Here is a 26,051-nt window from a genome sequence, read left to right on the forward strand (position 1 = left end):
CTGTCCTGCTCCCTCTGCCCGGCACTGCGACTGCATTTCTCTCTTGGCTGTTTGATTAAACTATCAAGGTTATACAACTGCAGAGGACGGACATGGGAGAGGAAGTTTCAATCAGATACAGCACAAAGGCAGGACTCCCTGTAAAGAACGGGGTGGGGGGGGAGGTGTAGCCACTATATGCTCTTTCCAGTCAGAGCTGCCTACACCCCTCAGTACTGTGGAGCGACAGAGTAAGCAGGACCTTAGCTTCAATTCCCCTTAACAGTCTTCACACCACTGTTATTGCCTACAGCCACGGAGAAAACCCAGAAATTTTTCGTTATTCCTTTCTACTTAAAGCTGATTCGGCTCATCTTTCTTGCTAGCATCTAGTAACGGTAGGAACTGTGATTTTGTTCTTGTTTATCAGATAACAGCTAATAACTTAGGCAGAGATGGAGCAGTGAGACCTACAGAGGTGAATTCCATTGCTCTAAACCATGCCACGTTAATGCAGATTAATGCTAAACCACTGATGTACTCCTAAGCAAGTTAGCTTGGACTGACCTCAAACATGGACAACAACTTGCCCCACAGCAAATGGAAATCTGAAATGGGACACCAAGGGTTAAGACGACATTACGTGTTCAAATACTTCAAGTAAAAATTTGGCAGCAGTGTTTAAATTGAAGTAGAGATACTGCAGACACACAGAGGATGAAGAACTGGTCCAAAATTTTCTTTTTAAATTTAATCTTTAAAAAAAATTATCAAGCTAACTTCATATTTACAGAAGCAAAGACCATTAGTGCCTAACACAGGCAGTTTCAGCTGTACTTGCTACTCAAACACAAAACCACTACTCAGCATTTTTTCACAAGCATGTTTGTCTGTGCTTCTCGGGACAATGCAGAACACATCCATTTGACAACCCCTTATTCATCTGAAGAGTGACTAAATCCCTCATCTCCATTCTTCTGGACTAGGCAAACCTAATTCCATTAATCATTTCTCACAAGTCCTTTTTCCTAATGCTATTCTCACTGCCTTCTAATAGTTTCCTTCCAATTTACCAGTATCTTTCTCGAACTGCAATATCCAAAACTAGAGACAGTATCCAGCAGAGTCCTTTTCAGTAACAGGAACAGAGAAAAATTATCTACCTTGCTGTACATATCTCCTACTAACATATCCCAGAAAAAGAACGGGGGGTTTTGCAGCATTATTATACAGTCGATACATATCAATATATAGATATATAACACAATACATTGTGTTAAGTATCATTATCTTCCGTATACTTTTCTGGAATACTGTTAGCTATTTTCCATTTCTTATCTGTGCAAGTTCAACACTTAACACTTTTAGTCTCTGAAATTCTGCTACATGACTTCAAACCATCTAGCTGACTTATCAGGACTATTCTGAATTCAGACACTGTCCTGCAGAAGAATGATATAACGCTCCTAAACCTGGATTAACACAGAACTTTAAAAGCACGCTTCTTATTCAATCATGTAAGTCAGCATTACTTAAATAAATAAATAAATAAATTGTAGGGACTGAAGCCAGGCCAGACCACTCACTCAAAGGAATCAATTTGAAAAACTATCAAAAAGAACCACCTTATCTGAAGTACATGAGCCGTCTGTTCAGCACCTCTCAGCATCTAAAGAGTACTGCCTACTACAATGCCAACAGAACCTGGATTTTTCTCTCATATCACCACTTGCATTCAGGATGGCTTAGCTTTGGATACCTGACAAGTTCACACAGCCCCATTAAAATCCGCTGGCTGTAGGTTACATAAAGCATACATTCTGTGGGGAGCTACTACAAACACCTCTAGCAGGTACAACCAAAAATTAAAATAGGAATTTTTTTGAATTTTTTTTCCCCTCCCCGCCTTCCTTCTTTCTGTCCAGGTAACAACAGGGACTGGTGTTAAAAAAACTGCAGTCTGCAGGGTTATCTTGGGCACATCTTGGTACTATGAAAGGAAAATGGCGATGGGGCAAAAAACAGTGCCTGTTTGTTTCCCTAGCAGGGGGCTCTAGCTGTCTTGCCAAAACACAGCAAGAAAACTCTACTGACGCAAGCAAGATGATGTGTGGACACTTCAATGTACAACAGTGAGCAAATGTTTATGCTACAGCTAGTATTTTATAATTGGACCTTTTACTTTGGATCTGTAAAGCCCATTCCTGTGAGGAACACCCTGCCTCTGTGCCTTCCCTCACATCACCATGTTGATCTCTTGGATCCCTCCTCCCTGCAAACATAGACAGAAAAAACAGACCTTTTCCCCAGACCCCATTTCTCATAGAACAGGATATACTGTTTCAGTTGGAAGTGACCTACAATGCGAGTCCAACCGCCTGACCAGTTCTGGGCGTACCAAGTTAGAGCATGTTATTAAAGGCATTGCCCAAATCTCTCTTAAACACTGACAAGCCTGGGGCTTCGACCACCTCTCCAGGAAGCCTGTTCCAGTGTTTGACCACCCTCTTGGTAAAGAAATACTTCCTCACATCCAGTCTAAACCTCAGCTGGCACAGCTTTCAACCATTCCCACTTGTCCCATCACTGTATACCAGGGAGAGGAGATCAGCACTTCCCTCTCCACTTCCCCTCCTCAGGAAGCTGTAGAGAGCAACAGAATCATAGAATCATTTAGGTTTGAAAGGACCTTTGAGATCATCAAGTCCAGCCACTAACCTACCACTGCCAAGTCACCAGTAAACCATGTCCCTAAGTGCCACATCTACACATTTGTTAAATACCTCCAGGGATGGTGACTCCACCACTTCCCTGGGCAGCCCGTTCCAGTGCTTGACAACCCTTTAAGTAGAGAAATATTTTCTAATACCCAATCTAAACCTCCCTTGGTGCTACTTGAGGCCATTTCCTCTCGTCCTGTCACTTGTTACTTGGGAGAAAAGACCAACCCCCACCTGCCTGCAACCTCCTTTCAGGTAGCTGTAGAGAATGACAAGGTCTCTTCCCCTGAGCCTCCTCCTTTCCAGGCTTAACAACCCCAGTTCTTTCAGACACTCCTCATAGCACTTGCTGTCTAGACCCTTCACCAGCTTCTCCTTGTTGAACCTCATGCAACTGGCCTTGGCCCATTGATCCAGCTTCCCAGGTCCCTCTGCAGAGCCTCCTGCCCTCCAGCAGATAACACTGCCCCCCAACTTGGTGTCATCTGCAAACTTACTGAGGGCGCATGCAATCCCCTCGTCCACATAGTCGATGAAGTTATGAAACAGAACCGACCCCAACACTGAGCCCTGGGGAACACCACCTGTGGCTGGTTGTCAGCTGGATGTAACTCCATTCGCTCTTTGGGCCCAGCCGTCCAGCCAGTTTTTAACCCAGCAAAGAGTACATAAGGTCTTGGTTCTTCATAAGTTTTCTTGTACCAGTCCAGTCTGCTCCCTGGCTTACCATCAAGCTGTTTTCATGCTCCCTGGATTCCCCCCATGCCCTTCTCATCTTCTCAGGTTCCTTCTGCCTTCCTTTACATGCAGCTAATCCAACACAAGCAGCCATTCTCGCAAGCCATGCTTTAAATTCACTGTTGCATAAAGTTACTAAAGGTCATAGAGGTGCTGTGTTAGGTAATACGGTATACATCTCCTTTCTGTCAGGTGTATACCACTGTCACACCCAAAGAGTAATCAGCCTGGAGGGGCACATAAGGTGTCATCTGTACAAGCAACAGACAACAGTATCTCGTACAAGAAGCAACATCACACAGTTCGCAGCCAATTTTCGCTTTAAAATTCCACTGCTTTTTTGCAATGAAGTTTCAACTTTTGCTAGTCCTGAATGTCAGACATTTTTCCACAGAACCCTTTGTGTCAGAGCCTGGCCTCCAGAGAATCAAGGCCATTTGCTGAACAGGTCTTCTAGGCTAAGGCAGATTTTATTGCAGCAAACCACGCAGCCAGCCACCCTTCTCATGGGGAACAGTCCCTTACGTCCTCCCCTAGAAACAGGAGGGGAGGTGGCTCATCAGTCTTTGGTCAAATGAACTCAAGGGAAATGCAGAACGAGGGTCCTTTCAGTGAAACAAAGCCTTTCTAGTCTTGTTGAATTTTTTTTAAATGTTTTCTTCAATTTTTAGAGTACCTTTAACTATCAGTGTCATGCCACCATTTAACCTGATGAGGCAAGTTTAACTTTCACCACTTTAACTTCCCCTTTAAGAAGGGGACAGAATTTCAGGATACAAGTGCTAAGTAAAAGCAAGTAACGGGTTCAATCAGTGAGACTCAGAAGACTCTCGCCTCCTGAATACTAAATAGCTCTGCACTTGTTGACAATTCCTGACCTTCCAAAAACCTAAAACGGGGGCCTTTCCTGCTGGTTAGATTCCACTTACGAGCAGCAAGGAAAATGTTTAGTGACTTCAAATGCCTTGAACAGGTTAATTTCCAATCTCTGTTTGTAAAGCCAAATACAGACAGCAAACTGTCTTTCCGCGGGGTATATAAGCTGCTAAATCTTGTAGTACTTGATGCACTATAATCCGCAATCAGGCACATGGCCTAAGAGACAGACATGCGTTTTGCATCTTAAAGTCATACACAGCTTTTACAATCAGGCCGTTTCCAAAAACCATTCTACTGGTTTTCTTCTAAGTTGGTGAGATTCTGATTCCAATTGTTGTAATTTAAGTAAAGCTGAGACGTCAGACAGCCTGCAACCTTTCAGCTAGCACTACCCATTGCGCTGGAAAGCAGGACCACAATACCCATCCTACTGAATAGTGGGACCCAAAATGTAGGATGAAAGGAAAAAAAGCCCCAGTGGTTATTTGCATTATCTTTTGTAGCACAATGTTAATCAGAACCTGACCTGCTATCTTTGTGATTGCTTACAAATGAGTGAAGAACTGCAAAACTGCTGATTTCTAGACTGATTTAAGCCCCATACAAATAAGAAGAAAACTGCACCTGTGCAAAAAGGTGGCTCATAGCCTGCTATGATTGCAAAGAATTTCTTTGGAGTCCTGCATGGATTGATCATACAGCTGGTCACTGTTAATTCAGTTAGTTTTCTATCCTAAATTATGATTTATAAAAATGCCTAAATCGTCTGTAGTTTTCTCCAGAATATCAATGTGAAACACTGTGGGGGCTGGCAAGGCACAATGGTAGTTGCCTTTTCTGGTTCACAGCCTTATTATATATTTGACATGTGTTTTAGCAACACTTGAATTAAAAATTTAGTTTTAAAATATTTGATTACTCAGAAGTAGTAACCATCTGAAACAGCATATGGGTTTTGGCCAGTATTACTCTAAGAGTGTGAAGTTCACTGGGTACAGAGCTGACTAGCAAAAAGCTATTTCCATAGATGAAAAAGTATTACCTGGCACTGATGAAACAACAAACTTGAAAGTAGATCATTGAAAAATACTTGCTCACCATACACAATCAATCAGTACTAACATTCTGAGGAGCTGGGCAGAGTGACAAGTGTGTAGCAGTTCTTTCGATCTGCTAAGTACGGGCAAAATTCCACCACATAAGCAGTTTGGGTGACCAAAACTGAGGTCCATAAAGCAAGTCCTAGAAGGGAGTATTTTTGCAATTTATCTGAGAACTTCAGATTAACATTTATAGCCAATTTCACAGATAGGGGTTTCCAGAAAACTTTTTTAAAAAAAAAATTTTAATGGATTGTAACGAATCAGTTAAACTGATGAATTCCAGATATAAGCTCTCCCACCACTGACAGCTCTATGAAGAAATAAACCAGTGTTCAATATTAATTAAAAACATACACCAAATTTTAGGAACTACTGGGAGGAACAAAGAGCATTGTTATGACTGTACCTACAGCCATGTTATGCTACATGTTGAATAGAGTTCTATTCCCCAATTTTTCAAGGGTTATAGTAGAATTAGAAAATTAAATGCAAAAAGGATAGTCAAAGGCATTGACTGGCTCCTGCACAGAGCCTTTAAATAAATTATGACTGCTTATCCTGGAAAGGAAGCTACAACAGAAGCCTAATAAACTCACAAGTGACAAGAAGGTGAACACAGACTTTTAATCACCTCTTCCAATTAAAGAGTGAGACAGCTTCAAATGAAACTACTTGGCAATAGGTTTAAAACAAGCAAAAGGGAACATAGTTTCATAAAACCCATAGGAAAGCTCTGGAAGACATTACCACAGGATGTTGTGCTTTCAAAAAGTATTTTTCTATCTTGAGAATTTCTGCAGATTAAGGCCCCCTTTGTCCCAGGATGGCCACATAGAGACAGCTTCACCTATATCCATCAACTGCTTTTGACTATTCAGATTCTAGTTTGGCTTTTTACTCCTCTTTCTCTCCTCTGTCAGTGATAAAATATTTCTCCACACCCAAACACACTTGCTGTCATAAAGCATCCTGCTGCTACAAAAATATAATCTACCTGTAAAGCTATCTAGCCTATTCACGAACCAAAACTCAAGATCTAATGCCAGTCCTCACTTACCCAGATCCTCAGGAGTGTCAATTAACTGCTCACATAAGTAGTAGTCATCTGGATTCAAGCAGGGCAGTTGCTTCAGTAAACTCTGCTTAGGAATGAGATACAAGACCTCTGCAATATCCCCATCCTCAATAACTGACATCCTTTTGACTGAATTTCTGAATTTCACCTTTTCCAGCACCAATTCTTCAGTTTTACTTGATCCACACAGCTTCCTAACGCTGTTTAAAATGGGGAAAGATGGCATTTCTATTCAGAAAAAGCTAGGGAAAGCAACCAGTAGTGCAAGTAGTCAGTCTACTACTCACGGCACACTGCCCATACCAATCCTTCTCTGTTTCTCTTATCCAGCAAAGGAGATTAAGGAAGATATATTTTTAGTGATTATCTTCAAGAGATTACGACAGTATGCTTGATCAGGTGACTCCCATCTACAACTATTGTAATCAGTTGCAACTCATCCCTGAGAACACAAAAATTGGAAGCAAAATCATAAAGAGTATCTGAAAATCAGATTAATATTCAGGACAAGAGAAAGAACGTAACTGAGTTATATAAGAGGATTAGTTTAAAATCAAAAAACCTTGCTGTGTCAAAAATCTTATTATGGAAGAATCATCATCATAAGCTACAAACGCACATCTGTGCTTTTAATCTACCATGCCCCTGTTCCGTGCTAGGTCTGCACATGCGCTACAGCAAAAAGGTTATAGTAAACATAGCGCTTGTTGGTCCTCCTTTTTGAGGAATGCGTGAAGGCTGCCTAGCACTAGTTCATGAGCAGATTTCTTTGGAGAAATCCTTTCTGCAGCTTTCACTCCCTATTCAATACAAAAGCACTTAAGCTTTCCCCTATTAAGAGTTGGTTCGCTTGTGCTCTTTCTCTCCACTTTCCTGTGTAGCTGACAGAAGAAGCTTTGCAGATACTGTGCCAACCTTTCCTGCTTCACTTACAAGAAGTATTTACATTAATCCAATTTCAGTGATTTGCTAATCTAATCATCTAATGAATATTTCTCCCTGGGTAAAGGCAGAGTTAATCATCAATGGGGCACTGTAAAGTCGCAGGAAATGCCAAAGCAAAAATTAAAAAAAAAACATAAACAAAAAAACCACAACACTAACACAAAAAACCCAACCTAAACCAACATTCATCATCTGTAAGAGAAAGTTACAAGTAGAGCCCAGACCAGGACCTGCTCAGAGACAACTTTAAATTCTTTACTCAGCCAAACCCCCAGAGACAACTGCGCAGACAGTGTTTGGCCCAGGCTTTCAATTCCCCTTAACACACAGAAGCTACCTGTAGCTGCAAAATGACGTGGTGTAATAATTGAACTGCTTCCAGTAAGGCTTTTGCTAAACCAGAACGTTAAAAAAAAAAACTAACAAACAATAGGCTTACTGAGCACAGTAAGAAATTGTCACTCAATTCTTCCCTCAAAACCCAGAGTTCAAGTAATATCTACAGATGGGGACAGGCTTTGAAGAGAAGACTGTTACAGATCATCTATTATTACACACCTCCTATCAGGTCAATTGTTTTTTTATTTTTCAAGTTGTATGACTTCAATGTTATCATGAAAACAAGCCAAAAAAATCAGTTCCCCTTAAACAGCCATTCTTCTGGGTTTTATAATCAACCATGGATACAGTGGAACAAAGCCAGAACAAACCTGCACCATTAATTTTAATGGGGTGATGCTAATACATATTTTAGGAAGAGCTGGCTCAATAAATATAGCAATTTGACTTATGTCTTAGAGGATCTTCTATCAGATCAGAGATCTCGGCAAAAGCCATGTTTTAAGTATTCCCCCTAGGAAATGAAGCTTTGCAGCCATTTTTCAATCCCTCCCAGATTTCACAACCTATAGACCTACACACCACAGCCACTCAGTTGAAAAGACAGATCTTCTGAAACTCCAAAAGCTTCTACCACTTCAGCCTAGGGTGGATCACCATCTGTGCTTAAAGCAGAGGGATGACTCATAGGAGACAGCTGGATGCACTCTAACACAAGTATCTCCCAGCTCAGTATAAGAGTGTTGTTTGTTGCTGGATAATTGGCAAAGGCTGTTGACATTTGACACAGCAGTGCCAACTATCCAGCCTGACCAACACGTCAAGGTGGACTTTGCCCGTAGAGATAGGTGAGGCAAAAGCACACATTGCCCTGACATTAACTCTGCGGCAGAAGTTAATCCTCAGAAAGCAGAAAGGGGAGCTCTGCGGTAACTTTTTAAACTGTTCCAACACTTGCTACAGCTTGGCTGTCTACATCCCAGAAAAAATGCTTGTCCTTCATTGGAGTCTGGATGCACTGGTTTAAGACTGACTCCCCGCTTTCCGTTGCAACCAGCCATGCTGGTTCCAACCTTCCAGCTACATTCACCAGACAGTCGTTACACCAGCTACTGCAGGAAGCACTGAACTAGGATGATCTGTGGTGTAGCAGCAGTCAGACAAAACTGTAGTCTTCTCCCACATCATCAGATACCATATAAGCTGTATAAAGCCTCTGCTGATTCCTTTAACTTGCAGTTTGCCCAGAAGAGTTGCAAATAAATGATACAGGTGAACAGGCCGAGCAAAGGCAAAGAGGCTTGACCCATCTGTTCCTGCATGTAGCAGGCATGGCTTCTGCAGGTGCAGCAACTCCAGCGTTAGCTCAGGAGGCAGCAGAGATCAGTGCCCTTTTCCCACAGCATCTCCTCCACAGAAGCAGTCAGCCTGTGACCGCTGTAGAAGGGCCCAATGGTATTTCAAATAGCAAAGGAAAACCCAGTCTCCTGCTGCCACCAGGACACATGGATTGGTGGGGTCCACGGGAACAGCTCAGTTTTGCATTTTGTGACCTTAACGTGGCACTGTAGAAGCATCCTGCTTAATTGAAGATAAGGTCCTTCTTCCTCTGAAAAAGACTAATGACGTCCCTTTCCAGCCCCGGTTATTGCTGTCATTGTCTGGTAACTACAATCTCAAAGATCACTACTAGCTGCTGCTTATAACACAAAACAGTATGATTTTTTTGTTCATGTTCTTTAAATACAGTGTATGTCTTTAAAAGCCTCCATCCTGTTAAGATGAAATACAAGAAGACAAGAAATGAGCAAAACAAGACCAAGAAGCATTACAGCAGCTTCCCAAATCAGACAAAGTGCTGTTTGGAGCAGCTGGCTTCAAGGGTCAGATCCTTGTGTCCAAGGTAAAGGACAAGGCCTGAGACAGCCATGTACGAACACTGTTTCCAAGCGCTGGGATTTAGCCTTAGCCAGAATCAAAAAGACTGTGGCAACCTCCTACCACCTAAGTCAAGCACTCGATTAAGTGGCAAAGATTAATTTCTAATATTCTTGCTGAAGAGAAAAAAAAAAGGCAGAAAACACAAGGGCACAACCCTGTCCTTATGTTTCTTGAAAGGCATTCTCAGGAATCCAGGGCGCCCAACCCAGTAGTGTTGAGGAAACGTCCTCAGTATCTGCCAAGTAGCAAAACATTTTTAAAGCTCTGCCAAGTCAAAGCCCTGGCTGATCCGAGCAGCCGGTGCTGAGGGCTCAAGCCTTCACAGAGCACAGTTTGAGGTATGGGTACTTTCCAGACTGGCAGTTTTCACAAGGGGTTGGATGTGAGGCAGGAATTAAGCAGACTAGCTACTTTAAATATGTTATCTCATTACCAACTTCATAAATATTTTCAGCCTTCTCAAAAGCATTTTGTGTTCAATCCCCTCTGAATTCACCAAACCGACTGGCTGCCCAGATGATAAAAATACATGTAAATTTCATATACAACCAGGAACAAAGGCTTCTGTACTAATGCTACCAGAACAGAAGTAATGAAAAAAATTGACTGCAATCCACAAATAAATTGCATAACAGAATAGCAGGCACCGAATAACTGCAAAAATTAGACACCAAGGGCTAATGTAGTAGCCCTTCTTCTACTACAAAAGTAGTAGAAAAAATACACCTCCATCCTCCTGAGCAACACTGAGGATTAAACTGGCCCTTCAACTAAATAAAAGCCAGAAAAGTGTAGTGCGCTAATACTGTCTTTAATCGCTTCTGCCATCAGAATTAAACTTCCTGCAAATGCATTTCAGCATCACTTTATCCTTGTACCAAAAGAAACAAAAACCCCAACCAAAAAACCTGAGAAATTGAAGTCATTCATACTAGTTCAGCAAAACCTGACTGCAGAGAAAAACTGAAGTAAAACCACAGACGCCAAGGTAAAACAAAATGATTTTTTTTTCCTTTTCCCTTATACCACTTCAGAGGGTAACACATTTATTGCACAGCTAGATAGCGCCAAATAATATTTCATGCATCTGTCCAAGGCGACAGGATTATCTTCATCTCCCATGTAAGAAATCTCAAAGATACTGAGAGTATGGAAAAAGGGAGAGGTGGGAGCTTCACATAAATGAAAAATGAGCAAGCACTATGTCTATTTATACCAAGAAATATAGTTATCCAAGCAATAAAATAAAACAGCAAGCAAGAGCAAAAAAAAAATAAAATTCTAACATTCCAGTTCAAAAAAATCAACCAAACAAAAGCTTTCTACTTGTGGTAAAATTACTCCACACGTGCAGCTTTTTCACTTCTGACACACAATTTACTTAAGACCGCAGGCTGATGTACAAAACATCCAGCTATTTACTGTAAACTTGAGAAAACACTTCATCCACATAACGGAGACCAAAAAATCCACATGCACACCTTTAATTTCTTTACCTAAACGTCCAAAACAGGCAGTCATCTTCTGGGCATAGTGACACAAGCCATCCTCACTGCAGGCTGCCTCACCAAGGACCTGCTCACTCATGGCTTCAGAAGGAGCTGCCCTTCTCTGCAGAGTCAACCAGCTACTGCTTGCTTGAGACTGATAAAACAACAGAGCTTCCTCCTCCAATTATCACCATTAATAATTCAGGTGCTACGTAAAAATTGCTGAGCTTTAAAAACCGGTAGTGCAAAGCTACTTTGTGGCTTTTGAAGTAATCATGGTTTAGTCCTTAAGAAGTACCTCAGCTTATTATATTCCAATAGTTTACAGAAAATACTTTCAAACTGCAACAAAACTCATTCTCTTGGTGCACACGGGGAAATATTGTTGGGATTATGTTCAGATCCGTGAGAAATTTAATATGTTCACTTAGTGCAGACCCAGAAATAGTGTTACCACCACCACTGAAATGTGTTAGGACATATTCCAGCAAGCAGACATGTCCACTGCTATAAAAGCACCACCAGTTCATCATATATTACCATGAACCACTTCTCAATGCTCTATATCTTCTGGGGACTAAAAACAAACAAACAAAAAAAGAGCCCAGGTACTAACATCATCGTACTTTCTGGTACTTTCCAGCACAACATATTTCAGAAGAACTAAGGCACCACATCCAGGAGCAAAAGGAAGAAGGTATTTTCTCAGCTCACTCTCTAGAACATGAAGCCCACCTAATCTTGTTATCTTGGCTGAGAAGAAAATACACAAGAACTGACTCAGCAGCCCTGCTCCCAGCCAGCTGCAGTGCCCACACATAGCTGTCTCTGCTCTGCTCTTCAGAGACAAGGGCAGAGCACTATCAGACTAACTAGGGGAGAAAGCGCATAAGAAAATCCACTACAATTCACACAGTTAATGACACCTACTGAGCTAAATACTTGCAGAATGGCTTTGGCTATACTCTCAACTCAGGTGACCATTTCCAGCAAAGAACATGTATTCCTCAGAGACAAATATCCTCCTTGTCTACCATGCTTGCTTTTAATCCATTCATTTAATGTCTTCTGCTTCCTCACTAAAATAATGTCCACTTATGAAAAAATATTTAGCAGAGATCATATAATGACTGCTGATGTCCACATTAAGCACTGTTACTACTAAGTAGATGCTTTAAATAAGAGATCTGTGCTAATACATCTAGACGTAAATTCTGCTCACAACAGATTGAAAACCCTGGTTCTTTAGTATTACTTCAACAATCTGTTGTCTGTAAAAGCACAAGATATAGTTAAAAAAGAACTCAGGGGCATTAATATCTTCTATTATGCTAAACACTATGAAGGATCTATATAGATATGAATTTTACAGTCCACAGGTCTCTACCATGTTCATTTACTGGTTTCAACCCATACAAGGTTCTATAAGGTAAGCTATACTACTGCCTATGGCAGGAGAAACATGAAGACCACGAAGCCACAGGGCATCTCTTTACCGGCAAAAAAAAAGAGTGACTTGCTGAAAAGGGCTAACTCAGGTTAAAGTGACATGAAAGGTAAAATTATTTGTGTTGTAACTCAGCTGAGTAACCCAATTAAGCAGGAGTCTGCCATTTAGGCTTGTTATCAAGCTGCCAAGTCAAGATTTTTTCCTTCACTACTATTGTAACTGACACTTAACTAATCACTAGCCAAACTCCATCCAAAACACCTGGTTTTGCAGCACACACATGCAAAACACAGTGTGTTATGAAGTCTGTCAAGTCCACAAAGTCTGAATGTCTATATGAAAGGACAACAGCAAGTTCAAGTCTGAACAAGAAGCAGCTACATTTGTATCAGCTTACACCATATCAAACATTAACTCTTTGAAAACGCACCTGGGGATCTCCCAAGGTGGCACACTGCAAATTGGATCTCACTTTTATACATTAACAGCAAGATGTGCATGCACAAGCTATTTTGTTAAACTAATTCAGAAATAAGAAAGCAAATTTTATGTATTGATTTCTTCTTGATGTTCTTTTCAAAACATACATTAAACATCGCTTTGTCCTCTATTCTTCTGCTACAATTTGCAACCAAGAAAAAATGCAAGAGAAAACACAACTACCTTTCTATCTCAGATTTAACTAAGACCACATGGTGACAATTTCCTTTCCCAACTGATGACATTTGCAAAATCTTTCAGCTGAATTAAAGCATTGTGCTCAGCTTCCTGTTATCAACTACGTATGATAACTTTCATGGCACATGAGCCTTCGATAACAAAAGACCAGCTTTGCAGTGCATTGTAAAGCTGGACAGGCAGCATAACAAGCTCTTGGGAATGCTTTTCCCTTTGCTGTACATTCAGAAATTTAATCTGACTCACTTCCCTAAACTCCAGCATCCACCTTCAGTGAAGCAGTGCACATAAAGATTAAACAAACAAAAATATCTAAACAATATGCTTGAGATTACATCTGATCATCTTTTTCTTGGACAAAAGAGAGAGAAACACTAGCCATTTACCATCAACTGCAATTATTAGCTAGGCTGAAATTGATTTCTCTCTGTACTATCACCAGATGAAATATTCAAAGTACGTTAGGAAAAAAAAACAACAATAATGTTAGTTAGCAAAGTACTCTCTACTACCCCTAGAAGTCTTAAAACGTTCCTTTCAAGCATCAGGTATTGGCCACTGCCAGGGATCAGATACACATCCAGTGGAAATGAAAGAATGGTTTAAATCAATTTCATAACTACATTGTTTCTGTATTGGATAATCCACTTCCACTAAGAGTACTGCAAATAAACAAACATAAATTGTTTTTAAAAAGCATCTCTTAAGCTTATCTAAAAGCAAGAAACAAAACTATCTGTAAAACTTCAAAGTCACTAACATAAACCAAAATACGAACTCTTCCTACATTACTGTTGTGAAACTTGAAAAAAAAAAAAAACCAAACCAAACAACTTTCACTTTCCTTGTCATTCCCAACTCACCAATCGTAACATTTTTTAAATCTACCAAAAGATTTCTCAAATTATTTTTCTATCTTCTGCAGGAAGCAGGTATTTGTAAAGGTCATCCAGTTTCATTTTTTAAATTATTTCTTCCACCAGGTTTAAAGCTACAGCAGAGACAGCCAAGTAAATCCCCAAATGGTGACACAAAACGGGCCCTCTTTGGAGGCAGAAGGCTGAAAGTTCGTATATTCAGAACTGACCCTCAGTCTGCCAAAGGAACCAAACTATGTGGCTTCATCACTCCCTTTGCATCATTTGATCTTCATGCAAGATTAATTCTGCAATCAATTCTGGCTATAGCTGTCCTTTAACAGAACAACAAAAAATTACATTTACTGAATCTTGAAGTGTCCATGCTTTCTAACACCTATGCTTAAAGGCATCTGCCGATGTATTTTCCCGTTAACGACCCAAGGCCTCAGGTATGATGCTACGCTAAAACAAGTACTAGTGAAGAATGTCACCAACACCCAGATGAATTACTGCCATATCCAGCACAGCCTGTGTTGATCCTATTCTGCTCTATTTAAATTCTATTTGCTGAAATCCATTTTTAGCATTTAATGCCATCACAGCTACAAAGTATCTGCTTCCATAATCAAATATTCAAATTATTAATAAATAGTGAGATTAATAGTAAGAAAGTAAGGCTGAAGGGCTGGAATGCTAACCTGGGATTTAAGAAACATGGAGCCTTTGCTCTCCCACAGACTTGTTTGTCCCTAAACCATTCCTTTAATCTCTTTCTTTCTGTTTCCCTGTATCACTTTCCCCCCTCACTAGGGATTTGTGACAACAGGTACATTAAAGACTGAAGTTTTCAGATAGATTCTGTGATGATGGAAACTATAGAACTACCACAGATAACAACACTTGGCCGTAACTGGTCAGCATTAAAAAAAGAGGTCATGTAAAGCATAGCTGAGTGCTTCTCCTTGATCTTAATTACCTTCCAACTTCATTACCCTATTTTTTAATGATTCCAGTAGATTGCAGCTCTTATTTAACACCAAAAGTGCTCAGTTCCCCTGGAGAATCATGTTACCAGATAAGGCAAACATAATTCTGTACATCTCTGATCTGAAAATTCCATTTTTAGCTATTCTGCCCCTAAGAAGGAAAATCACTGTTAGTCTGGTTGCTGAGACTAGAATAGTGCAGTTATCGAGTAATGACAAAAGGCATGACTCAACTGAAGGCTATTTACCTTACTTTATCAATCCCAATGTTTATTTTGGACTAGTCATGGACAAAAATATCTCTGTCAGAGTATTATCAGACACAAAATAACTGTGCGCATTAATGGATCAGTCTGTTGCATTATTACTAGATGAGGTGGCTCAGCATTTTATTTCCTGGCAGCACAAGGCTAAGCTATTGATCTATATAATGTCAAGAACACTGCACCATGTATTCTTACAGCAAAACCAAATCTTTTTACTTATACATAGGAAAAAAACCCATCTGTAATTGCTGACAACTGGTGCAATTTTGTAGGTAGTATATAGCGAGAGCTATATGAAATATAAATATAAAAACTGCTGCACTCCCAAGAGTCTGTGATTGAACAACTGACTCAACAACACAATTCAAGTGCCTCCCTATCTCAAAACTTATAAATAATCCCATGACTTCCGTAGGGCCATGCACTATGCTTTAAGTTAAAGAGACGCCTAAGCCTCTCCAGGGAATAATTAGCAAAAAGGATCCTGGCAGAAGTTGGCAGTCCTTCAGATATTCAGTAGGAAACTGTTGGGTTTTTTCTACTCCTCAGCAATGTGTAGGTATCTTTCATTCAAACAGAGCAAAGTCTTTCAAGATAAATGCAATTCCTTTAATCAGACTTTTTTTCTTTACTTTTCCTTTCTTGAACTTTGACATTTTCCTTCCAGCTGAGAGGAGAAACTCTTTGTAACATTCTCTTTGCGATGCAGACCTCATAGTAACTGAGACAGAAATAAGTTGGGAAGCAAAGAGATCAAAGTTGAAACCTCAGTGTTCTTTCAACCCTTATATTATTTCTTGTACCTTTATAAAATGCAATGTGTTACAAGCATGACATCAAAGAAAGCACCACTCCTCTTGTTATGTATTAAAATAAACTGGATATAATTATACTCTCTCTTCTGACAAGTCACACAATTACAGAACAATACATGGCAACTTTACTCAAACGCTGAACAAAGATTTATATTAAAAGAATGTCTTCTCTAGGTCACTGCAGGACTTACTAAACATCTTAGTTAAACATTCCCCATTCTCTCCTAACAGTGGACCTTCTCCTGCAGATGTAGAACTAGCACAAATGATGAGAAGAAGAATTAAGTATTTCTTTTGCTGCATCAAACTCTCAAGTTCTCCAACATTACAGCCATTCTCAGAGCATGACATAACTCTAAAAGGATAACTTTTGCACTCATACTGCCCTCTCCTAGCTTCAGTGAAGCCCTAGAAGAGATTCTTTCTTCATACTCTAAAGACTAATTTAAGGACCTTTCAGAAGCCAGTACAAACTTTTTGTCCATGTCCATCAAAACTAAGAATAGGAGGTTACCTTTCTATATAGTGGAAAATATGGCACTGCTACAGGATGCCAGAAATTACCTCAGATCAGTTCATCCACTGCCAACATTCCTACTAAAAGCAGCTTTAAATATGCTGTGTTGGCTAACCTTTGTTTTGTAATTAAATAAATCCGGCAGCACTGTTGAACCCTTCCTCTTGTGGTCAGCACTATCTTCTGGTTAAATCAGCTGCACGCATACACAGAAGTGATCAAAAGCCGTGTTAAAAACTAAGAAACTGTCAGTTAAGCAAAATTATCACTCCATGAGCAGCTCACTTCTCACACAGTGACTCTGTACAGGCAAAAACGAGGCACGGACACATCTGAAAACACATTGATGGGGCAGATAAAAGACTAGGAATGTAGTTCAATTTATTCATGCCAGGAAATGACATATCCCATATAACTAACAGCATTTGATAAACTGAGGGTCTGGACCTCTTGGGTATCCCATGGTCTCATTTTGCTTGCTTTTTTCTTGATAGTTAAGAGGAATCTACGCAAATAAACTCTGTCATCTGGCACCAACAGGAAAAGCAACAGTCAGAGGAACACAGCAAACTTCCGAAGCTGACGGGCCATTAAAAAGGAGAAACGTGTTCTTGACTTGATGACAGGTACAGCAGGATTTGTTCTTTAGCAGTGCCACTCAACACAGAACAGGTCGTATCTTAAGATGTTTCCCTGACGTGTACGACGTTGGGAAGCTGTGCCTATCAAATCCTGTGAGAGTTACTCAAAGACAGCACTAAATCAAGAATCTTGATCCTGCAGTGGAAGTGGAGGGCATTCGGTGTCCAGCAAACTACAATTCTGGAATAGAAGATAGGATATAAAGTCTTACGATACTGGGAAAAATCTTTCCAGGGGTATCATAAACTATAGGAATAGTGAATGAGTCAAATGGAATAGCTACAAAGACCACTATGTTGACTGCTTGATTAATATTTACCATATTATACTTGCAACAACGATTTACAGCAGTATTTCTTCAGCAAGAATTTCTTGATCTCATCCTGCCACTGCTTAACCAAATGCCATATGAGCTTATTTGGTTTTGCCAGTTAAGATCATGTGTGCCGTGGGCTACTAACAAAAGTATTTTTTCCAGCATGGGAACTTTAAACAAAAGCGTGGGGTTTAATTATTTTAAAATAAACTGAAAAACGTTATGTAAAGTCACGATGTCCCTGGCCATCTTCGAGACAGAATCTGCTGCTGCATTCTTAGTCACCATTACAGAGTCTCTATACTTCTTGGGACTTAAAATACATTAAATGTTGCACCTAGACAGTTATGCCACAATGGGAGGTCTGATTCTTCAGTTTATGTATAGTGCAAACAACTATTACTAGTCCATACTAGGAGGTTTTTTTGTTTGGGGTTTTTTGAGTGTAAATAATCCCTCAGTCTAAGGTAAAATTTAGTTTCCTTTTATTTGTGTTGATATCACCACTGTGGTACTTGTATATACAGATTTACCACTGACACAAATCAATGACCGAAAAAGAAATCCCTTTTCCATGCAGTTCAGCTTCAACGTCCCTTCCGGTATTAACACTCTCTATGCATCTTGAGTTTTTTGGTAGGAGTTTTGCCCTGTTATGATTTAGGAATAGCTCTGCAATTGAGAATAGCAAAACAACAACAATTAAAGAAAGTAGGCAAGCCAACCAACCTGGCAGGCTGTGCTAATAAAAATTGATTGATGAATTTCTTCTAGCAGCACTGAGCAATATTTTCAGATGAATCAGTTAAAACAGGTGCTGACCACCACAAGATTTATCAGTAGACAACCTTATGTCATAAACATATGTTGTGCAAGTTTTCAGACTGAAACCAGTTGGCAGCTTCCAGTTATTTCCTTTTAACTATGAATGAATTACAAGATAATGCATTATTTTGTAGTACCTTTCTGATTGTTCTGTTACTGAGTTTTTTCCCCACATTTACGCTTTCTTTGGAATCCAAACTCTCCCAGTACCTTTCCTAGAATCAATTAATTGATTCTGAAGATGTAAAAAATTTCAGTTCTCCAGCTGCTTACTGGATTGTCATCAGAATAAGGTCAGGCCTTCCAACTCAAGGTAGACTGTTACAAAAAGTAGTAGATCATTTTTCTAGAATACGAAAGCCAGCACGTGTAACTGATTAAAAACAAAACTGAACCAAAACAATCTATTTTCACTATGCACTTTAATGAAATGACAAAAAATTATCCTCAGAAGTATCTCTCTATATATTAGATTTCAAAAGGGCTCGACTCTCAACCTTCTCCTAATGCTAGGGAAGAGAAAGAGCAAACACGTACAGAGTAGCAGGGAGAAGGAATCAATCTTCCCTCCTGTGCTTCATCAGCGTGGCAGGCAGGAGTTCATCTACCAGGATCCAACAGTGAGAAGAGATTTCCATGTCCACACAAGAGATCACCTGCACTGGCCAAGGCAGGCTGAGATATAAGCAAGACTTCCCCAGCTCTTCATTTATCTGGTCAGGAACGGAGAACCAGGTATTCGCCTAATCTCACTAGAATGAAATCCACGGGACTTGGACAAATGTTCATTTGAACAGTACATTCACATAATGATATGGTAATTTCCCACAACACAACAATATAGAAACCGCTGAACTTCAGCGAATGCTATTATATTGTACTTCTGTGGAGATTAATCTATATTAATGTAATAAATATGAAGTGGTCTTGTAAAAATAAAATGGTAAATAAATAAGGACAGAAAAAGAAGTAATTTTGCACACCTAATTCAGCAGACCTTGAGAGAAACAACAGAAACAGAACTGTTACATCTAGTTCAACATCAGGTTAGGCGTTTGGTCTACAAAGACAAATTAACAATGGAAAAAAATATTTGTTGTTATAAACACTTGGTAGAAAGTTTGGGTTGTGGGTGGGGTTTTTTTTAAGGTAAAGTGATACTTTTCATAAAGAGATGTACATGGTTCTTTAATATGTCCACCTGCCTATTTTTCAGGTCTAGATCCATAAAGATAGATATCTGTGTGAGATGATTTTTAAGAGACAAATACTGGATTAGTCAACGCAAAGAAAAAAATAGGATCTGACTTCCAGCTCTAACTCCTGAAACCAAATGCGTACCCCAAGGGTTTATTTATCTGTCCAAGCATAACAGAGAAAGCAACTACCCATACTTGAGTTACCAAGAAAGTGAAACATATCTTCTTATCCGTATACCTCTTCCCCCTTTTTCTAAGATTATGGTACAAATAAAGAGAAATGTTTACTAAGCAAACTAAGATTTGCATGCCTCTTGGATGCAGGGTATCCACTTTGTATCACTGTGTTGTAACTTACCACCAAAACTGTGCTGAATGTGCTTCTGGTGTTTAGAAGCAAAGTGCTATGAGTCTCACCTAATAACTCCTTGCAGGTTGCTACACGCTGGCATTCTGTACTGCACAGTCATACCTGCAGCACCTTTGAACAAGGAAAAAGCACCGCTAAACCAGCAACAGCTGCTCAACATCCTGCTGCCTGCCCCTCTGTGCAACAGCAAACACAAGTGACAGACTGTTGCAAAGGCAGCCAAGAACTTGTAGGTGTGCTCAGTCAATGTTTCCTCAGGTTAAATGCCAAGCAAGCTGCCCTCCATACCACCCTGAAACAGATCGGTTATCAGCTTTTCATTCAAAACATTGATTAACAATACTTTAAACTTTTATGCCACCTTCCACAAAAAAAAAAAAAAAAAAAAAAACACACAACCCAAAAAAACCTCTAAAACCTCTTTTTACAGAACCTACCCCACAGCAGTAGCATGCTGTCACCATCTTTACCTAGAAGACAAAGAAACTGCAAAACTGAGCAGAGAATTACCTCTCACAAAAATACACGTGGAGTCAGAGCTGGATAACATGACTGCTTAACCCCACCGAGTTGTGCTCTGCTCCTCACACTAAAAAATCCAGTCCCGGGGAGAAACACATGGGTGCATGCACACACTGTTCAGCCACCTAACAAAGTCCACTGTTCATAAAATACACCAGGCTGGGAAGGCGTTTATCTGTCAAATTAGTTAAGAAAAACAAACTAAATAACAAAATCACTCTATCAGAAACATTCCAATTTCAGTCCAACAGAATTTCCTCAGCCTGTTTTCCTTCTGTATAATCCAAGAACTAATGTCCTGTGGATGGCTTAACCTATGTAATTTATCAATAGAGATTTACATAGCAGAGCTATAGCCCAGGACAAACCTTTGCCGTTTGTGGAGCTCTGATGTATTTCTAGTTCCATTTGTGCTCTCAAGCAGTAATGTTCCTGGACCTGAAAAGCTACAGCCTTTCAGAGCACAGATGACAAGCTGGAGGAACAACCCAGATCCTTCAGAGGTGGTTCACTCTATGGCTTTACTCCTAGTATTTCCTGGGTTGAACAGTACTAAAGGGAGTGGCCCAAGCAAAATAGGTGTGTCTGTGTTCCCAAACAGTTTAAAGGAAGAGTGAGTATTTTCCTCTAGATATTCCATTAATCATCAGGACTGTGGCATGTAGTCTTTCAAACAGTGACATGTCCCAATGTATTAACCATCTCAAAGCAGCTGAGATTATCGACAATTTTCTTCACACAAAAGGATCCTAACCACTCTCAAAGGCTGATAGCAAACGGACTTGATTTTGTCCTGAGACTCTTTTCTATTTTACTCTGCATCTCATCCCTGCTCCACTGTTTGTCTTTGACGGCTATATTGCACCTAAACAAAAGACTAAGAGCGAGCCTGTGGAAGATGGGCATCAAAGACACAGTGACCACTTCCTACACACACTTAGAGCAGGGAAAGCCAAAGTCCCAGGCACCTTCCCTAGGTTCCTGCACACTCCGCCTGCACAGAGGCAATTAGGCTGGCCATAAGGGTAGACTTCCAGGCATTTCCTTCTACGCATTTGTACGTATCCAGAGACAAACTGTTCCATAAGCAGCTGAATTAATTAATCGTTTTTTCCTGACAGATTTGCGTCCAACATCCCCAACACCCATCAGGTTTGCCCTACCTCCATGTAACATCCTCTTGGCAATACCGTTCCCAGAAATGCTTTCAGTTCCTTTCCATTTGTCTGCGTTCCCAGTTCCTTCCCATGTCCTTTAAATTCATCCACAGAACCCTTAAGCTGTCTTCCTCAACTGCTTCTTCAGTGCCTTCAATTTCCACCCATACCTCCTAAACTGCACCCTTTCCTTTCATTGCCCCCTTTCTCCTGTACCCCCATTAATGGTACCTTTAAGTTCTGCTTTGCTGAAAGGCAGAGAGAGGGAAGACTGACAGAGTAGTTGTACAACCCTCCTGTCCTAGGAAATGAGGCTGAAAAGCAGCCAAACACAAGCTGCTGAAGCTGACAACTTGCAACCCAAAGCTCTCTAGAACACACTGAACTCTGTACACTATTATGGACTGAGAGATGCTGTTGTAACAAGGATCCCATTTTATCCCTAAGATTTCACTTTAGATGACAAAAAAGTGCTCTTTCTCCTTTAAACATGTATGAAAAGATGCCAGAAACAGAAAAACCTTTTGGGGCTCCTGGGTGGGAACTGCAAAATCCAAGCAAATGTTGGGCAACTACTTCTAATTCTCTGCTTCAAACACTAAATCCTGAATTTCCTGAACTCTTGCCTTCATTTTCTCCACAATGAATTGTCATCTTCTCAGGCAGTTTGTTAAAAACACACACTCATGTGGCCACACAGCCAAATGTAAACACAGGCACAGAATCTGCTCTCTCCACCTTTATTCTCAGTCTGGCATTTTGCTCCTCTGGCTTTATACATTTTATTTGCTGCCAAATTAAGTGCAGTGCAGGACAGGGCGTTCACTCCATTTGGACTTTAACTTGCCTGACTGAAAATTATTAGCTCATCAGAAAAACTGCTTTCTCTCTGCTCCCATTCTTCTTTTTAATAATCAAAGCACTCCACACTTTAATCACCATTACTACCACTCTGATGTGGTAAGCAGATACAATTATTGCTGTTCAACAGATGAAAAAAATTAAAGCACTAGTACTTTATTCCCAGGAAGTGTTGACCACTAACATGTATTCATTTTATTTACTCTGCTTCTAGATACAACTGTGTATTGCGTATCTGTCTCAGAGAAAATGGTGAAGGGGAGCTAAATGGGTTCAGAAATAAGTTCTTCTGTCCTCATTAAGAGACAAGTTCCTGAAGTATGCCAGTGTGACTTCTGTAGTTAACCACATTTATACCTTTTTTTGTTTAGGTGAAGAGATGAAAGAGAAGGAAAATGAGAATGATTCAATATACACCTACATATTGTACAAGTCATCACGCTCACACTAGGTATTATTAGTAGCTATAGCATTAGACGCTATGTTTGAGACACATATAAACTCAACTCTTCTACATGGCTTTGTATGTACATACACATTGCCTCTGTAATACAACTGATTATATGTTGATTTTAATTTGTGTTAAATTCACTAACCGTACCTAGTAGTTTTGTACACCATTGAGAGGTTACCACTTCTCACACGTTGCACTAGTCCCAAGTCTCACCTCAAGAATTTCTGTATGTTTCTGAATGCTGAAGGTCTAGCCTCCAGAAACTCTAGATAATTTGAAATCTGCCATCATACACGTTGTAAGTTGTCCCCATGAAAAAAACCACATAAATGGCACCAAGCGACGAGACTTTGAAATATTGAGGTCTATTAGGCTCAGCAGAGAGATGTATTTGTTGGCTATTAAAGCTCAGCAGAGACTTGCTATTAGTTCTCCAGCAATTTCATCGGATTTAGCTTATACCATCCCACACAGTTCTCAGGCCTATTGTAATTCCCACAAAGTGACTGAGAATAATCAATCCCCATGCTGCAAGGGATATGCAGAACGACACTGGTGCCAGAAAAACAGAAAGACATCAGTGTTCTCCATGACTCCATTACACAGACCAACAATCTAACATTTCTTCAACTTAAGAGCTCTTTTGTGTGATTTTAATTTTCTTTTATTGCCTTTTTTCCCCCCTCCAGACTTCATGTAACCCAAACAGAGGCCCCCACAACCATGAACTACGTACTATCAGAAAACCTACTAATCAAGAATGTTGTCAGTCACTTCAGCCAGCCACAGACCCATGAGTCAGCACCTTCCTGTTGTCCCTCTCTAGTGGGAGACACACAACACATCATGCTTTCTCCTTCAAGTCTCAAGAGCAGTTCTTCCTAGACAACACCAGACCGTATTAGCTCAGCCTGCTTCCTGGAAGATCTCATCCCTGTTGAGATCTTCTTTCCATACTACAGATGAGGAAAACACCAGGCAAACTAAGTGATTTGTCCAGTACCACAAAACTTTATACCCAGCTTGGAAACTGAATCTAGGTCTCATGAATCCCAACACAATGGTCTAGCCATTACATCTTCTGTTTAAATAAAATTATTTACTTGAAACAAAACCAAACCACAGAAGAAAAAATACAAGAGACTTTAAAGGAGACTCTTATCAAAGGAAATTAACTTACCCTGTTCCTTCATAGCTGATCTCCTTATTTCTTCTCACTCCAAATCCCATGTAATACGAAATGCCCCTGCAGAGTTCCTGCGGATGCCACAGCTTTTTCACCAGAGCTGGTTCACAAGTGACAGCACAGCAGAACCAACAGATCACCACAGGAAAATTACCCGCAGACTCTTCCTCGGTACTTCAGCAATTTCCCTCCCCTCCCAGTCTAGCTGAGACTAGTGATTGCTAATCATTCTTCTTCTCATTTACAGTTTCCGGCAGTGACTCCTCCAGAATCTTTTCCCCATCCTGTGAAATTATTGCATCACTGTCAATGCCTCTGTCTCACAGCAGAAAAAAAATCTACAGCAACTTCCTCAGAGCCTGTGCACAGCAATTCTTTCCAAGTGCAACTGCTTAGAACAAGTGTTATGCCATGCATTCTGTGCTCCAGAAAATGAAACTTTATAAACATACAGAGCGTAGCCAGGCAAACACTTCTTTCTTGTGCATTGCTAATTGCATCTTAATTATAACATTTTACATGTATTTATGTACCTTTCATCCTAGTGTATCCCAGAGCATTTTGTAAACTGTCACACGGTTTTAAAAGGAGGCCTATATTCATACAGAACTACTAGTACCCAGACATCTCTAGAATCCAGTGCAGCAGCCTGTAGATAAATGCATTATGAGAGAGATTTGGGCCAATGGCAGAACACTGCATCTTTGTAGTTAGATAAAGACCTTCCCTACCCCTTCAGACATCATTTGAAATTCTTGCATATCCATTTCATTTGATGATCTGAATGTTTTAAAAACATTAATTAACTTGTACAGTATTTTAATTACGTAAGGCATAAATAAAGATCTAAAACCTGCAATGCCTCCACTAGTATTCAAGAGGAAGTGCTTAAGGGAAAAAGCATATGAACCAGGACAAATATTGAACGATCCTCCTAGTTTTTCTCCCACGTTGCAGCAAAACGGTGGTTTAGCTGGAGACTGCCTCCAGAGCAGTGTTTTAACAGCTACCAATGCACCTATTCTCTATACTTTTTCCTAATTCCTATTGGAATACATCCCTCCTTTTCATTGCTTTGCACTCTGAAGTATTGAGCTCCATGCTGTATTCCAGTGCTAGATGAAGAAACACTTCCAGAATTGCTTTTTTTTTGCTTTTAAGTCTGTCACCTGCTGATTTGATCAGGTTAAGGCCAAAATTCTTGCATCCTCAGGAAAAAATAAAATAAAACAACAAAAACAATAATAATGAACAATCATTCTCTACATGCTTTCTCTGCACAAAGATTTTTAGAATATTTTATTGTGTCTCAACACCACTCCGTTTTACAGATTAAACAAACACAGAAGCCAAATTTTTCCAAGAAAATAATCTGAAACAAGAGTTTACATCTGCAAGAGTACAAGCTGTTTATTTTTAGATGTCTAATTTTAGGCAGCTAGTTTTAAAAATTCCACCCACATAGACGCCAAGTTATTTTCTGAGGTCACACATTGAGCTACTGACAGCCTTGATGAAAAAGCCCAGGCATCCTTGTCCTTACAATCATTATCAGAAGGCAAAGAGAAGGAGTAAATTGCATGCTCCCCAACATATCCATGCAGGAAGGAAGGAGGCTGAGTCAATTCTACTGGGATTTCAACGTACACTTGCATGAAATGCAAATATTCCAGCTATTATACACTGAGCTTTAAATAGTTTCTAAGACTAAAATGGCAGTCTCCCATTACACTTCATT

The 26,051-nt window shown here is 40.0% G+C and overlaps 1 protein-coding gene across 15 annotated transcripts in view; it reads right to left on the reverse strand.

The window, feature by feature from the left end:
- The window catches only part of ABLIM1 (actin binding LIM protein 1), a 208,402-nt gene that overhangs the window by 138,998 nt on the left and 43,353 nt on the right, over positions 1–26,051 (reverse strand). For 4 of the 15 annotated variants that reach the window (XM_037399088.1, XM_037399090.1, XM_037399087.1 and 1 more), the window contains exon 1: positions 6,477–6,803. The exons of 1 other annotated variant lie outside the window; for it this stretch is intronic. In XM_037399088.1, the coding sequence (XP_037254985.1) occupies positions 6,477–6,720 (244 nt within the window). In that variant the 5' untranslated portion in view covers positions 6,721–6,803. Of the gene's footprint in view, positions 1–6,476; positions 6,823–26,051 lie in introns of those variants that run through there. 10 more of the 15 variants (XM_037399098.1, XM_037399092.1, XM_037399093.1 and 7 more) reach the window with 7 other exon arrangements.

The sequence above is a fragment of the Falco rusticolus genome, chromosome 9, assembly GCF_015220075.1.
Source record: "Falco rusticolus isolate bFalRus1 chromosome 9, bFalRus1.pri, whole genome shotgun sequence".
NCBI classification, from domain to species: domain Eukaryota; kingdom Metazoa; phylum Chordata; class Aves; order Falconiformes; family Falconidae; genus Falco; species Falco rusticolus.